The 14157-nt window shown below is 32.2% G+C and overlaps 2 protein-coding genes across 3 annotated transcripts; one reads left to right on the top strand and one right to left on the bottom strand.

The window, feature by feature from the left end:
• Positions 1–5068: 5068 nt before the first annotated feature.
• On the top strand, positions 5069–6760 carry LOC133300543 (uncharacterized). The gene is made up of 2 exons (XM_061500103.1): positions 5069–5575; positions 6318–6760. Exons 1-2 carry the CDS (start codon positions 5105–5107, stop codon positions 6471–6473), a joined length of 627 nt encoding a protein of 208 aa, XP_061356087.1. The 5' UTR covers positions 5069–5104; the 3' UTR covers positions 6474–6760.
• A 734-nt stretch (positions 6761–7494) lies between these two features.
• On the bottom strand, positions 7495–12790 carry LOC133300540 (uncharacterized). Of its 2 annotated transcripts, none has more exons than XM_061500099.1 (11): positions 12698–12790; positions 11245–11632; positions 11047–11130; positions 10819–10949; positions 10639–10736; positions 9646–9734; positions 9443–9560; positions 8959–9113; positions 8811–8881; positions 8235–8349; positions 7495–7884 (listed from the first exon to the last, which is right to left on the bottom strand). In XM_061500099.1, exons 2-11 carry the CDS (start codon positions 11452–11454, stop codon positions 7717–7719), a joined length of 1239 nt encoding a protein of 412 aa, XP_061356083.1. In that variant the 5' UTR covers positions 11455–11632; positions 12698–12790; the 3' UTR covers positions 7495–7716. The 2 variants fall into 2 exon arrangements, with proteins under 2 accessions (XP_061356083.1, XP_061356084.1); XM_061500100.1 differs by having other exon boundaries at positions 9452–9560.
• Between the last annotated feature and the right edge of the window lie 1367 nt (positions 12791–14157).

The following is a 14157-nucleotide window of genomic DNA, read 5'->3' as shown; positions in this document are numbered from 1 at the left end:
TAGGATCAATGATGATTGGTTAAACAAAAAGTTGGGATTTCACAAAAAAGTTCTCAATTTCTATTAACTAAATAACAAAATTCAACTCTTAAAATAAGGGTCATAAGCACCTTTTTATAGACTAATTACAAATTAATCCAAAATTCAAAATCCTAAAAATAATAAAAATTCCTAAAATAAATATAACAGTAATTAACCTCTAAATATAAATAAATAATTACAATTAAATCATTCAAAATACGTCCCAAAACTTAGATATGAAATTAGAGATAAGATATTGTAACAATCAATTAGTGTTACTATCAATGTTATTACCAATCGATTTCACCGTTAGATCGATTATATTGATCCAACGATTATATTTATTTTCATCTTTGTATGATTATGATTCTCCATATTTAATGTAAAAGCATTAAATATGAGAAATCATAACAATACAAAGGTGAAAATAAATATAAAGTATCAAATATGAGGAATCATAACCATACATAGATGGAAATAAATATAACCGTTGGATCAACATAATCGATCTAACGGTGAAATTGATTGGTAGTAACACTAATTGGTTGTTACAATATCATTTCCCATGAAATTATGCCAAATGTGTTGTTTTCCTTTTCTTGTCAAACTTAGATCTTCATCATCTGATTCTCCGTCAGAATGATCATCGTATACTGGATGATCATCATAATTTGAATTTTCATTGTAAGATGGATAATTCTCATAGATTGGATGATCATCATAAACTGGACCCAGGATCATAAACTTCACAATCAGGAATGTTGAGTTGCATCTTGATTTCTTGAAAAGTGAACTAAATTCCAGGTCGTACTTTCCAATTCTTTGTCTGGTTTAGAATCCCTAAGGGATTGACGTCCTCCTTTTCTTCATCAGATGTGTTCTCTAATTCCATTTCTTCTTCGAATTGAATGCCCAACTTTTTCCAAATGTTTGTTTTTTATGCTCTGCGCCTCCACAAAAGCTCGCTTCAAAATTTGGATTTTCATGCATACCCGCATGAGTCATCGCTCCAAATATTCAATTCTCTTTCTCCGCACTGCATAAGTTGCTCAAAAACTTGGATTTTCTTGTCCAACGCTTGCTCAAGTTGTTATTTCAAATCCTGAATATGCCTTTCGAGCTCGTCAATTTCTATGTTATGCGGTTCTATCTGACGCAGTTGTCTATCTCCTTTAGGAACGAATCCACGTCCCTTATCTTCACGACTCTGCCATCGATGACCTCTACGATTCTGTTCAGCAATTGGTTGAAGGCAACCTAGTGCTCTGATACCAAATGATGCCGAAAGAGCATAGAAAAATGGCTGCTAAACAGAAAGTTAAGATTTCATAAAAAAAATTTACCCCCGGTTCTCAATTTCTATTAACTATGTAACAAAATTCAACTTCTAAAATAAGGGGTCTTAAGCACCCTTTTATAGACTAATTACAAATTAATCCAAAATTCAAAATCCTAAAAATAATAAAACTTCCTAAAATAAGTATAACAGTAATGAACCTCTAAAAAGTAAATAAATAATTACAATTAAATCATTCAAAATACGTCCCAAATCTTAGATCTGAAATCATGCCAAATGTGTTGCTTTCCTTTTCTTGTCAAACAAATCGCAATCTTATCTGCTGCTTCATGTGGACTTGGATTTGATTGTAATTTGTTATATTTCAAATTACTGCTTCTTTTAACAATTGGGCCATATTTATTGGGCCACAATTCTAGTTGACTCTGAGCTTCCTGAATCAATATTTTAATCATGTGCAATTGGCTAACTGTAAGTGCATCAATCAGTTTCAATGTTTTCTTGATATGGATTGATTTTGTAGTTATTAGCTTCCATTTTTCATTAGTGTATAGGCTGCAAGTATATATATCAATTAGGATGATCAGTTTCAATATTGATTCTTCTTTTGAACCATTAACGTTTTTAGTTTTTACAACATTCATCCGGTGTAGTAAAAGGAGTATGTTTGAAAATAGTTAGAGTTTTATATACTTTGCAGATACGATTTAAAACAAAGTCCATATATATGCTTGGTATCAAGGAGGTAAAGGGTAAGAAATAAGAATCTTAGTATGAATTAAGGCATGCTACCAAATAATGACAGACATATGAGATACGCATGCAGGATTGTGGCAAAGTCTTTCCTTTCATTTCGAAAAAGAAAAAAAAGGAAGACTTTGATCTTGTCCAATTATACATTTCCGTATTAGTTTCATTTAGAAATTGTGATTTTTTTTAATAATATTTGAATATATATCCTTAAAAAATTATAATTTATATTATTTTCTATAAATTATATATGATAATGTGGTTAAGACTTAAGAATGTATTTTGTTTTCAGTAATTGCTCATATTATTTAGAATCGAGAACTGTGTAAATCACTATATAATATCTAGGATGGCATACCCTTTTTACTGTTATAAATCACTATATAATATCTAGGACGGTTAAATATTTTATAAATTAAAAACATTTAATAAATTAAAATTTATTATTATAATATTTAAAATATATAGATAATATCGCATAATAATATTAAGAATAACATTATCCTAAATGATTTTTTTAATATTAGTTTTTCTAAATTTTTAATTAGGAAACTCCTAAAATGTCACAATCCAAATTCTAATGTTTGGCACACATACTATCATCCAATAGCCTAGCAACTTTATCTAAAAAAATGATTTAAAAGGCACATGATGAAATATACAACAAAACCGGTTGGTAGAATAGCAACTTAAACTTAAATACTTTTGTCCACATATTAACAGCATATCGAGTTCACAATTTTATTTTTTTTGGTAAGCATATCGAGTTCACAATTTATAACTAACAAGATTTGCTAGATCAATTTAATTATTAGAGGCTATCTTCTTTCTTTTATCTGAAACTATATAATAATAATTTCGTAAGTTGCAATTTGCAATACAAGTCAACAAATAAATATTAAAGACTATAACATACGAAACTTAACAATACATAAAATAAAAAATAATAATAATAAAATCAAACTGTAAGGTTAACAAATAAATTGCCAAATCTAAAACAATTTATACATACAATAGAATTGAAACTTTATAAAACCAATATGCAAATTTAACTAGAAATGTTCTCAAGCAAAATTAATATAATTTGATCACTGATTTTATTGTCAAATCGGTGCAAATTCAAAAACATCAATTTTATTATAAATCAAGACAATTTGATAATTAATTTTTATTTTTTCCTTTATTCAATAAAATATAATAAATGATAAAGTTATTTGTTATCATAATTTTGAAATATATTTTTTTTTAAAAAAATCAATTGAAAATTGGGAAATAATGATAAAAAAGACTTATAAATAAAAATATTGTTAAACACTTTGATTGTAAGATTTTCCTAAAATAAATATATTTATAAATATTATGAAATATGCTAAATAAAGTATCTAAATTAATTTTTACTCTGATTTGAATGCTTTGTAATGATATTGATTGTCAAAATATTTTTAGTAATGTTTAAAAATGAAATATGTTTTCCAAATTTTTCCTTTTAACAATAAATAACAATATATGTTCTGAAGAGATGTTATCCACGTAGGAAACTTCTCAATATATGTCAATATATACCCGGTAATTAATATGCCTAAAAATCTGATGGACGTAAGTAAGTTATATTAACTGTGAAACTGATTTAATGACTTGTAAATACTCGCTAGTTAACGTAGCACGAAGATAGTTAATTAACAATTTTTCAAATATATTTAACGAATTCAATACCTATATATATATATATATATATATATATATATATATATATATAGGGTAAAGTGTGTGTCATTTTAAAGGATGTAAAGTTGTGTTATTTTAAGAGAGAGAAAGAGATAGATAAAGGAGGAGAGAGTTGACAAAAAAATAAAGGTGTGGGTCCCACCTCTTTGTGAGAGTGAAATGATATAAATTGTGTCATTTAAAAGGATAAACACTTTTCCTATATATATATATATATATATATATATATAGGCTTATTATTTTTCAAGCTGCCGGAAGTAACTTTATCTCCATCTACTAAATCATAACCATACAAAGATAGATCAATGGTAATAATGGAAGAGAAAAAAAGAGAATCATAATCATTCAAAGGTGAATCAATTAACATAAAGAAATAAATAAATAAAACGACGTCGTTTTGGGATAGCCGGAGATAAACTTATCTCAAGTTGCCGGAGAAATATTTTTCCTATATATATATATATGACTTATCGTTTCTCAAGTTGCTTGAGATAATTTTATCTTCGGCTACTAAATCATAACCGTACAAAGATAGATCAATGGTGATAAAGGAAGAGAGAGAAAAAGGAAATGATAACCATGTAAAGGTGAGTCAATTAATATAAGGAATAAATAAATAAAACGACGTAATTTTAGGGTAGCTTGAGATAAACTTATCTCAAGCTGTTTGAGAAATATTTTTCGCATATATATATATATATATATATATATAGGGAAAAGTATTTCTCCAGTCACTGGAGATAAAGTTATCTCCAGTGAACTCAAAACGACGTCGTTTTGGATTATAAGATTAAAAATTATAATGATAAACACTAATATAATCCTACAATATATTAAAATTACAAAAATATCTTGATTTCTATCCTAAAATGACGTCGTTTTGGGCTCAATGGAGATAATTTAATTTCATTGACCGGAGAAATCCTTTACCCATATATATATATATATATATATATATATATTGAATTTAAAGTTTCTAAAATTATTTTAGATAATTTTATCTAATATTCATCAAAATACAAAAAAAATAAATATATAAACCACATTTTTTTTCCTCTTCAGATGGATCTATATGAATGCCAATATATCATACATTTTTTTTATGTATATTTTAATAAATATTAAATAAAATTATTAAAAGTTGTTCATAACTTGTGTGTATATAATTAATAAATTTGTGTACCAAAAAAGAAAAATTAATAAATTTAAAGGAAACTGTTCCTAAATCTATAATCAACCTTAACTTGTTCCAAACTTGCAAACACGAGGCAAAAGTTTTTGCATTTCCTTCGTTTTGAAACTCCGAATCAAATGCGAACCGTACGATCAAAATCAACCCTTGTGATCTTCATCGCCTTCCTTCTTCTCACATCAGCACCATCTCCTACCCAATCCCTATTCTTCTCCTTTTACAATCACTATCGAAACCTCTCATCTCTCGCACACTCCCTCTTCAACGGCGTCGCCAACCTCCGCTCCTCACGTGGCGATGTCGCCGGCGCCGACCGAGCCAGGGGCATCGCCGACAAGCTGGAGCGGGGGCTGGGCTTTGGCTTCTGGAGGATCATGTGGTCCACTTGGATGTGGACGTGGAGGGAATTGCCCCTTACGGAACTCTACGGCGCCGTTTCGGACATGAACGAGTTGCTGAGTGGCTTGACTGAGTTGACTCGCATGGAATCGGCCGCGCAAAGGTCTGCTTGGGTTTCCCGAAATTACCAAAATGTCCTCACCGTCTCTAAATCGCTCTATCGCAAGCTCCTTAAAGCGTTTGGCCAATCGGTACGTACTACGTCGTTTCATTTACTATTTTTTTTTTTGTGGTTAACTTTTTAATTTTAATTTTAATTCTTTTTGGTGAAAGTTAAAATTTTAATTTGTTTATGTAAGCATGGCATGCACTTTTTGATTTAATGTTAATTGTTTTCCTATTCATATTCATGTTTTCATATAGTTTGCAATAACCAATTTTATCTTCTCCTCTAAAATATTACTTGATTATGTGCTCTTTTACCCTTTCCCTTGTTATTGTCTTTTGCAATTCATATGGTGGTCAATATCAGGGATAGTATCTTGTGTTTTGTTTTAAATTCATTGCTGCAATGAACAATTTAATTTAACATAACTAGTCAAACACAAGCTAGAGTTACACGTATGAGTAGTTCATGTAGTTATTATGCCTATGGTAAACATGGGGACTTAATGAGAACTTTTTTTTTCTCAATTAGGGACCAGAGCAAATACTTTTTCTGTATAGAGATTAGATTTAAAGTGAACGTCAAATATAAGGATACAAAATTTAATTTAACCTTTATTTTTTTGCTATTTATTTTTTTCAAGTTTTATTACTTTTTTCACCTTTGTTTAATAAGAGAAACCTTGTTATACGAGCTTATGATTGACCATAATTATATATGTATTTGCACTCGTATGTATATATGCAATTGATTGTGTGGGTTACTTTGTTAGTAATATTACTTAAAATAGTTGAAGTATTCATAGATTTTAGCCTATACAATGACAGGAACTGATGGAGACGTTGCAAATAGAGGTGGTGGAAGGTGGGTTAATCAGAGATTGCCTTGAATTGGGTAGCAATGATTTCAAGGCTTTGATTCAGGTTGTCAAGGATTTGGTATTGCAATTTTTCCCTGTTCATGATAAAGACCCTGAACTATAACTAGTAAATAGTAATGCGTAAGTATTTGGACCACTGATGAACTTTTAGAATTTTGACTTTAGTTGCTTTTGGACTGGTTTTGAGCTATGCTGGTAGCCCTAGGCACTTCCTTATAAGTGACCCAACTCAATTGCTTTTGTTTGTTTTCAGTTTGTTTCTCTTCGAATACAAGATTCCAGCGTGAACCAATCTATGTATATTTAAGGAGATAATTTTATTTCCTGTCCATACATAAGAGTGTGGAGCCATGTAAAGGGAAGAGGGAAAAAAAAAAAAAAAACTAGAATCCCATATATTTTTATGTGTGTGAAAGAGATAAAAATATCTCTAATAACATAAGAAATATTAATTTCATATTGAGTTACTGCTACATAATAATGATTAAACAAGAAAAATGTAAATATTAAGGATTAGTTATGATCTTTGTTTGAGAGGAGCAGATTTCTAAACTCCTCGCTTAGTTCTTCTTGTCTTAGCTCACAGTATTGATATCAAATGTATACTGTAGAACTAAAAACAAGAATATGTATTACTCCTTTAATTTCCACGATTTTATTTTCTTGAGTCAAGCAAAACTAATCTTGAACAACGCAGCCAATAAGATTAGCGATAACGAGCTTTGGTAACATGCAGGGGATTTTTCAACCTTTTATAAAAATTTATAAAACCTTAAATAACAAGGTATTATGGAATAGAATAAAATAAACAAGTTATCTTTTAATATTATACAAATAAAAGGAAAAGAAACAACACTTGAAGGTTTGTCCAAGTTAAAATTACCATAATTACAACTCTATTGAGGCAAACTTTAATGAGCTTACGGCAGAATCTGTCTTCATTTTCATTTCTTCTCTGGTGTCAACGACTTTTACATCTAACTATTATTTCTCCCTAGACAATTTTTGCTCATCCCAGAATGTCCCAGCTTTGAAAGATGGTTTCGGTATAACAAAAACGAAATAATTATCAAAACATAACAATATAAAGGATTCTTTCTGCATGAATATAGAAAAAGAACTAGTTATTTTGTTAGTTATTTACGCTCAGAAGGCATTGCTTTATAAATGATTAAATGTATACAGAATACCAAAAACAAATATGTATAAAAGAAATAATAGCCTATTAAATTATACAATCAACTGTCATGATCCTAAATATAGATGGCTGAAGCAAATAAAGATATTACCACCTCATACTTCCACCAAGGCTCTTACATTGAGCACAAAAATTAAAAAGCAAAATTTCACCGTAAGATAGTGGAAGCTGAATATATTTGGACCCAAACATGTTCCTCTTTGTAAGCCAAACTTGCCTCGCAAGAGGCCTCACATGTATACACGACAATTGACGCCCAATCCAAAGAGTCCGCTTCATTATCAACCCCGAAGTAATACAGCAGCTGTGGCAAAATCTGGAACCACCAACATTCACAACTCAGAATCTAAAGGAATCGAGCAAACATTTGGTTGACCAAGCGAGAGAAATAGTAGTACATGCAGAATACGGATAAATCTTTGGTACCACTTTGGTATTCAAGTAAGTACAATATTTTTCCACTTTTTTGGTACCACTTTTTATCCAAGTATAATATTTTTTCACTTTTGGAAAAAAGTGCAATGTGACAGGAAAAAGAAATTTGAAAAGTGTTGAAATTTTTTCTAAAAGTGAAAAAATGTTGTACCCACTTGAATACAACAGTGGTACCAAAAATTTATTCACAGAATACAATGAGCTTCAACTACTGATTTCTCGAATAACTACCTGAAATTCACAACACATAGGTCCACCACAGTAAATGCATTTCGGGATATCAGCTTTGGATGGCCGACCACTTGAAACGGGCCATATTGCCTTAGCATTAGTATTCCTATAATACCTGTTTTTACCATATGTAAGTACCAAAACTGTAATTAAACACAAATAAGTTGATAAAATAAATACCATTAGCCAGGTCATACACGGTAAATTTTTTATAACATAAAAAACATGATTATCAGAGTAATGTGCCTTTTATAATGTGATTTTGGAGGCAATTAAGATGCATAATCTAAATTCCAACTTTTGTCCCCCGAGGCCCCGACTTAAACAGTAATCATTGTCAGATTATGCAAAAATAGCATCTTGAAAAAGGTTGATATCTCTCAAACGTTAGGTTAGACAGTCATAGGCAATGAATATTTCTCCAGCTTTCCTGCTTACTTATATCCAAAGGCAAGATAATCCCATTTGGGAAACATTTTTTCCCATTCAAATTGGTAAATAATATGCCTCCGTAAGGGCGGCACCTAAGGCAGTTCTCCAGATTAGTTAACTTTAAATTTGCTAAATATTAATCACCTCAATACTTGTTCAGGGACTTTGGCAATGCGTTCCTGGAAGTAGGCCCAACTCCTTTTGTCATCATCACCCTGTTCCGGACAATATAATTATCAAATAATCTACTTAAATAAGTAATATAACCTTATTAAAAAACAAGAGATAATACCTGAAAATTATCCAAAAGTGAATTCATTGTGTCATCAATCGCGTTCCTCGAGATCAAGGAATTGGCTAAGGTATTGTCATCAGTTTTGTCTTTGTTATATTCACTTTCATCTTCAATGATGATCTCAAATTCAGGCCACACATTGTTGCTTCCAACTGTATGGTAATTGGTAACGATCTCAGATGTGAACCAGCAGGAAGCTAAATAGTAGGTATCATAAAATTTTAGACAGTAACCTCTAATGACCAGTCCATGCTTTATTTTGGAATGTTGTCAAGCATGTTTGAAGTTTCTTAGCCAGATACAAATTTAAATATCTTGTCACATTCATAAGTTCTTTTCCTTCAAAAATTCAGAATTAGATTTTTATGCCTGAGCACTACTATAATTAGTTGCTGTATTTAGATTTCATCTGAAAAGGGCTAATTTTTATGTTATTAATAAGAAGAAAATAAACCCTGTTAAAATATACAAAATCTCAAACCTCTGTGACCTTTATGAGACTCCAAAGAAGTGGTTCCACTTTTGTTCTGTCCACAAAAAGATGACGGAACTTTCAACTGCTGGCAAGCAATTTTATGCCCTGAGCGCCAACTCACAGCCTGTAAGTTGAAAGAGAAAAGGAATTTTATATAAATCAAACTTATGGAAAGAAAACTAAATGACACATATAAGCAATTCAGTTACCTGATGTTTCTCGGAGCAATACCGTACTTGTTTGCAACTACTACACAACTTATCTCCTTTCCAGGTACCACACCAATCGCAAAGAGCAGCTGAAAGTAAGAAGAGAATTTATATGAATAGAAGTAGAGTGGAACAAAAACAGTTTTATACAATGTTGTACTCCAACACCTAAGTCATTGAAATTGCTAATCCGCTTATTTTAATGAACAAAAGGCCACATATTAATTATATGTTAAGTAAAAATAATAGTACAAATAAGAATACAACGTGAGAGCGGCTTGTTCAGGGAAACCAAATTTTGGTATTGAAAGGTGACTTTGACATTGTATCAATTTTTTTCCTTATAAAAGCATGATACCACCATATAGCAGTTGCGGAAAGATGGTAACGTACTAACATGTAATCATGAACACTATCTAACTCATGCAGGAATCCTTAATATTACTCTTCAGTCTCACAACGAGACAATCACAAGTATAAAGATTCATGAATCAACAGACACAACTAAGAAGGCCAGAAAAAAAAGATCCCAACGGAAACAACAATCTATCTTTACCACAACAAAATAGAGGACCTCTTGACAATTACGAACACTTGATTTTCCCCAGCGAAACAATTACCGTAAACAATTAAACATTCATAAAACTCAGGTAGAAAATGAATTTATAAAAAAGGATTAATGTTTCTCCAGCAATAGGAAATAAAGTTATCTTCTGTAACCTCAAAACGACATCGTTTTATGGTTTAGGAAAAATAATGTGGGGTATTTTAGTAAAATTCGTGATACAAGAGGAACGTAAAATTTCCAAAATACCCTACATTTTTTTTCCTAAACCCCAAAACGACGTTGTTTTTGGGCTGCAGAAAATAATTTTATCTCTTGTTGCTAGAGAAACACTTTTCCCTTATAAAAATGATCACAACAAATTTTTATAAGATGGGATTATTTTCTGCAAAATGAAGCAAGAATATAATGATGATGAGTAAACCAACCTCCATTGCCAGTAGGTTTGTGCCCCCCATCATACTCAGGGCATTCACTTGAGTAAAAAGGATTAACACGAGCTAATTGACAACGGAAAACCTTCACACTTCAATAAATCATTACATAATCAGAGATCAATGAAGGAACTAAAAAATGGAAAACTTTGTTTAACAGACGATTTTACTGACCTTCTAGACGGCTTCTCCGGATAGCGTTTCCATTGCTCGTGCTGATCCCTGAGAAGACATGTCATGGAAGGACACATAAAAACAAACAGCATCCGGTGAAAAGTACTTTCCTTCTCAGTTGGTGCATAAACCTTGCAGTTAAAGGGTTTTATACAATTTATTATGATCCACACGGACAATACAAACCATATGCACATCAAATAATAGCATGAGGCATTAGCATCGTACCTGAAGCAGGAATTGTAAAGGGTCTCCACAAATGTCACACACAGAGGACCTCCCTGATGGTAAATTCAGAGGGTCAAGCCAAGCCTATCATTCACATCACAACAGATCATATAATCATCAGAAACTCAAGCTTGGGTTTCATTGAATAAAGCAAGACAGAAGCAGAGTGTGAGAGAATTATATGAGATGGTAAAGTACCGGGACTCCACCAGCTTTGCTTGGGAAATATTGACGGCAAAGATACCATTGATTCTTGGGCTTGTCAACAAAACCAAGAGTGACAGGTTCAGATTCTTCATCATCGTCATCATAATCATCAAAATCGTTGTCTTCATCTTCATCTTGGTCATCAACAATTTGAATAGCCTTGAGCTTGTCGATAGGATCTCTAAAATGTTCGGTGTCCATCTTGGGAATGGAGTAGAAACTGCTAGTCTGGTAGAGAGCAGAGAGTGATGGTAAAGGTGTAGGGCTTAGAGATATACCAGAAATATATGGCTGTATCACCGGCACTGGAAGTTGCTTTGGTCAGAACTCAGAAGGCCGGGTCACTGGGTCGAGCAGTTGAGCAGTTGAACTGGAAAACCTGGACGAACAAGAAAAAAAATGCTATATTAAAAATAGTTCATATCAAACTTATTAAACTATAACCACTGACAAAATTTAATAATACATATAATTTTCAGCCTGAAACTGCAAGACTGCAAGACAACTACACATAGAATAATTGACAATGGCCATAAAAGTCAGAGCTTTGATAAGCTTAAGAAGCTGCCACTGTGGGACAGAGACTTAAAATCTACGGAAGGCCATTGCAAACCTGTAAAATAATCCTGAGTTGTTGGAAACCAACTACAGCTCATAGGTTCTATCCTTCAGGTAACACGAGACAGTAGGCTGTAGGGCTACAACCCAATTAATTCAACAAGCAAAATAAATCCACATTGGGTGCTTTGAATTGCCCATGGCTAACAAAGTAACAGGATAGGACTGAGTCATGATTAAAATTCATTGACCTCCTGCTTACAAATTGGCACAATTCAGATTAAAAGCCAAGTTTTGGGCATCAACTTCACGGACACAACAAGACAAAGAAAAAATCTCACACAGAAGCCATGATTGGGATAGAAGTCACTGTAAGTAACTTCGTTACTAAAGGAACTCATAAAAATGCTCAAAACCGAGGACCAACCACATGCAATCGAATGGCTCTGTATAGAATCACTCATACAACTCAAAAAACAGAATTACAGATTCATACAAATGGTTAGTTTCAAATATACTCTTCACAGCAATTCAGGGAGACAATTTGCAAAGGTGCAGCTTTATAGTACAATTTCCTGTCATGCATAGTCAATTTATATCAAGAATACTAGGGGACCAAGGCTGAAGTCAGAAAGCTTATTTCACAAAGGTTGATATCATCCTCTTCCGAATAGGCAGAGAAGGAGTACAACAGCAACTCAGAATTCAGTGCAGGGAAAGGAAATCTTAATTTTCAGAAGAGAACCCAACAAGAAAATAAGAAAAAGTGCAGCCAGAGTATCATCCAAAGCATTGGAGCATTTCCTCAAACAGTTTGTGTGCTAAAACGCAATATGTAAAATCACGAATAGGGGAAAATTTCAGGCAGGGGGTCTAGACTTCCTACCCAAATCAGCGATCGAAGGTTGGGTGGTTCGGTTTTTCGCCGTTGATCACGAGTTTCTCTTGCTCTCTGAGTTTCGCCCAGTTAGGGTTAGGGAGCCATATCATAAAATACCAATTACTTTATTTATTTTTCTTATTTTGGGCTCATAAAATTTGTACGGAAGTTACTAATCTCATGTTACTTGAGATAGTTCTCTCATGTGTGTAGGATAGATATGTGGGATTCACACTTTAAAACAAAAGAAAAAAGAAAACTAGCACAAAATTTGATGAGTGTATAACATGGGATAGTTATCTCCAAAAATATTTCCCAATTTATATTTAATTTCTTTAGTTATATTCTGTTAAAAAAATATTAAATTATATTTAAAAATTAAAGATGTTATATTTCTTCCTTCTTTTACATAGTTATGTCTCCAAAGTTCAATTATATTGATCTTTTAAAAATTGGCAAAAACAAATTAAAATATTGTTTTTTAATAAAAAATTACAAAATATTATTGTTTTGAACCAATTTACGGATCTATTGCACTCTCTCAAATCGCACTTAGGCGTGACCACTGAGCCATTCATGCCATTTTCAGGTGTGACCACTTACGTCAAAGCTAGGCATGACCTAGCTGGCCTATATATACCCTCACTTTTCACTTGTTCATTTCATACCTTTTTTTCTAAGATTTTGCTTTGACTTTTCCTTAGATTTTTCCTTGAGTTTTTTTGCGCAACAAAGCTCTATCAGTCAAATAAGTCTTAATATTTGGTTTCTATATTTTTTAATTACAATAATAGATATGTTATACTAGTGACTTGAAATTTATTAGTGACCTAGGAATTTGTTAGTGACTTAGGAATTTGCTAATGACCTAAGAATTTGTTTGTGACTTAGGATTTTGTTAGTAACCTAAGAATTTGCTTGTCCCTTAGGAAATTGTTAGAGATCTAAGAATTTATTAGTGACTTAAAAATTGTTGGTAGTCACGGGCATCAGTCGTGGTCTTATGTAAATGTTGACGACTTCATGATCAGTTTGAGCTTTGACCCAGACACAGTTGGAGAGTGACCTTCAGATCAGCCGGTAGAAGTCACCCCACTTCTGTACCATGCTTCTACATCACATTTGCACCATATTCTTATCCTGGCCAGAGTGATATATTATTTACCTTCAAGAGCTAATTTTTGACAGATTTTCTGATGCAGATCGATAATTGTTGCGCTTGATACGCGTTGACCTTTTCTCGCCTTCAAAAATTACATCACGTTGACCTTCCACTTTTCTACCATTATAATAGGGGTGTTCGCGGTCTGGATTGGATCGGTTTTGGAAGTAAAACTCATCCGATCCAATCCTTTCGGTTTGATCATGTAATCATCCATTCGGTTTAGATTTTTTTTCAAATCCGATCCGATCCAATCCAATTTTTTTCGGTTTGGATTGGATCGGTTTTCGGTTTTTTGAATATC

This window comes from Gastrolobium bilobum, unplaced genomic scaffold (genome assembly GCF_033153095.1).
Source record: "Gastrolobium bilobum isolate Gb01-03AN ecotype WA unplaced genomic scaffold, APGP_CSIRO_Gbil_v1 utg2187, whole genome shotgun sequence".
NCBI classification, from domain to species: Eukaryota; Viridiplantae; Streptophyta; class Magnoliopsida; order Fabales; family Fabaceae; genus Gastrolobium; species Gastrolobium bilobum.
This window is presented reverse-complemented; position numbering and strand designations above follow the sequence as displayed.

Coding starts and splice junctions, on each gene's coding strand:
- LOC133300540 (XM_061500099.1), bottom strand. CDS start 11,454: ATGGACACCGAACATTTTAGAGATCCTATCGACAAGCTCAAGGCTATT. Junction 10,737..10,818: donor CCGGAGAAGCCGTCTAGAAG/GTCAGTAAAATC, acceptor GATTTATTGAAG/TGTGAAGGTTTTCCGTTGTC. Junction 8,350..8,810: donor GTCCCTGAACAAGTATTGAG/GTGATTAATATT, acceptor TGGTAAAAACAG/GTATTATAGGAATACTAATG.
- LOC133300543 (XM_061500103.1), top strand. CDS start 5,105: ATGCGAACCGTACGATCAAAATCAACCCTTGTGATCTTCATCGCCTTC. Junction 5,576..6,317: donor TTAAAGCGTTTGGCCAATCG/GTACGTACTACG, acceptor ATACAATGACAG/GAACTGATGGAGACGTTGCA.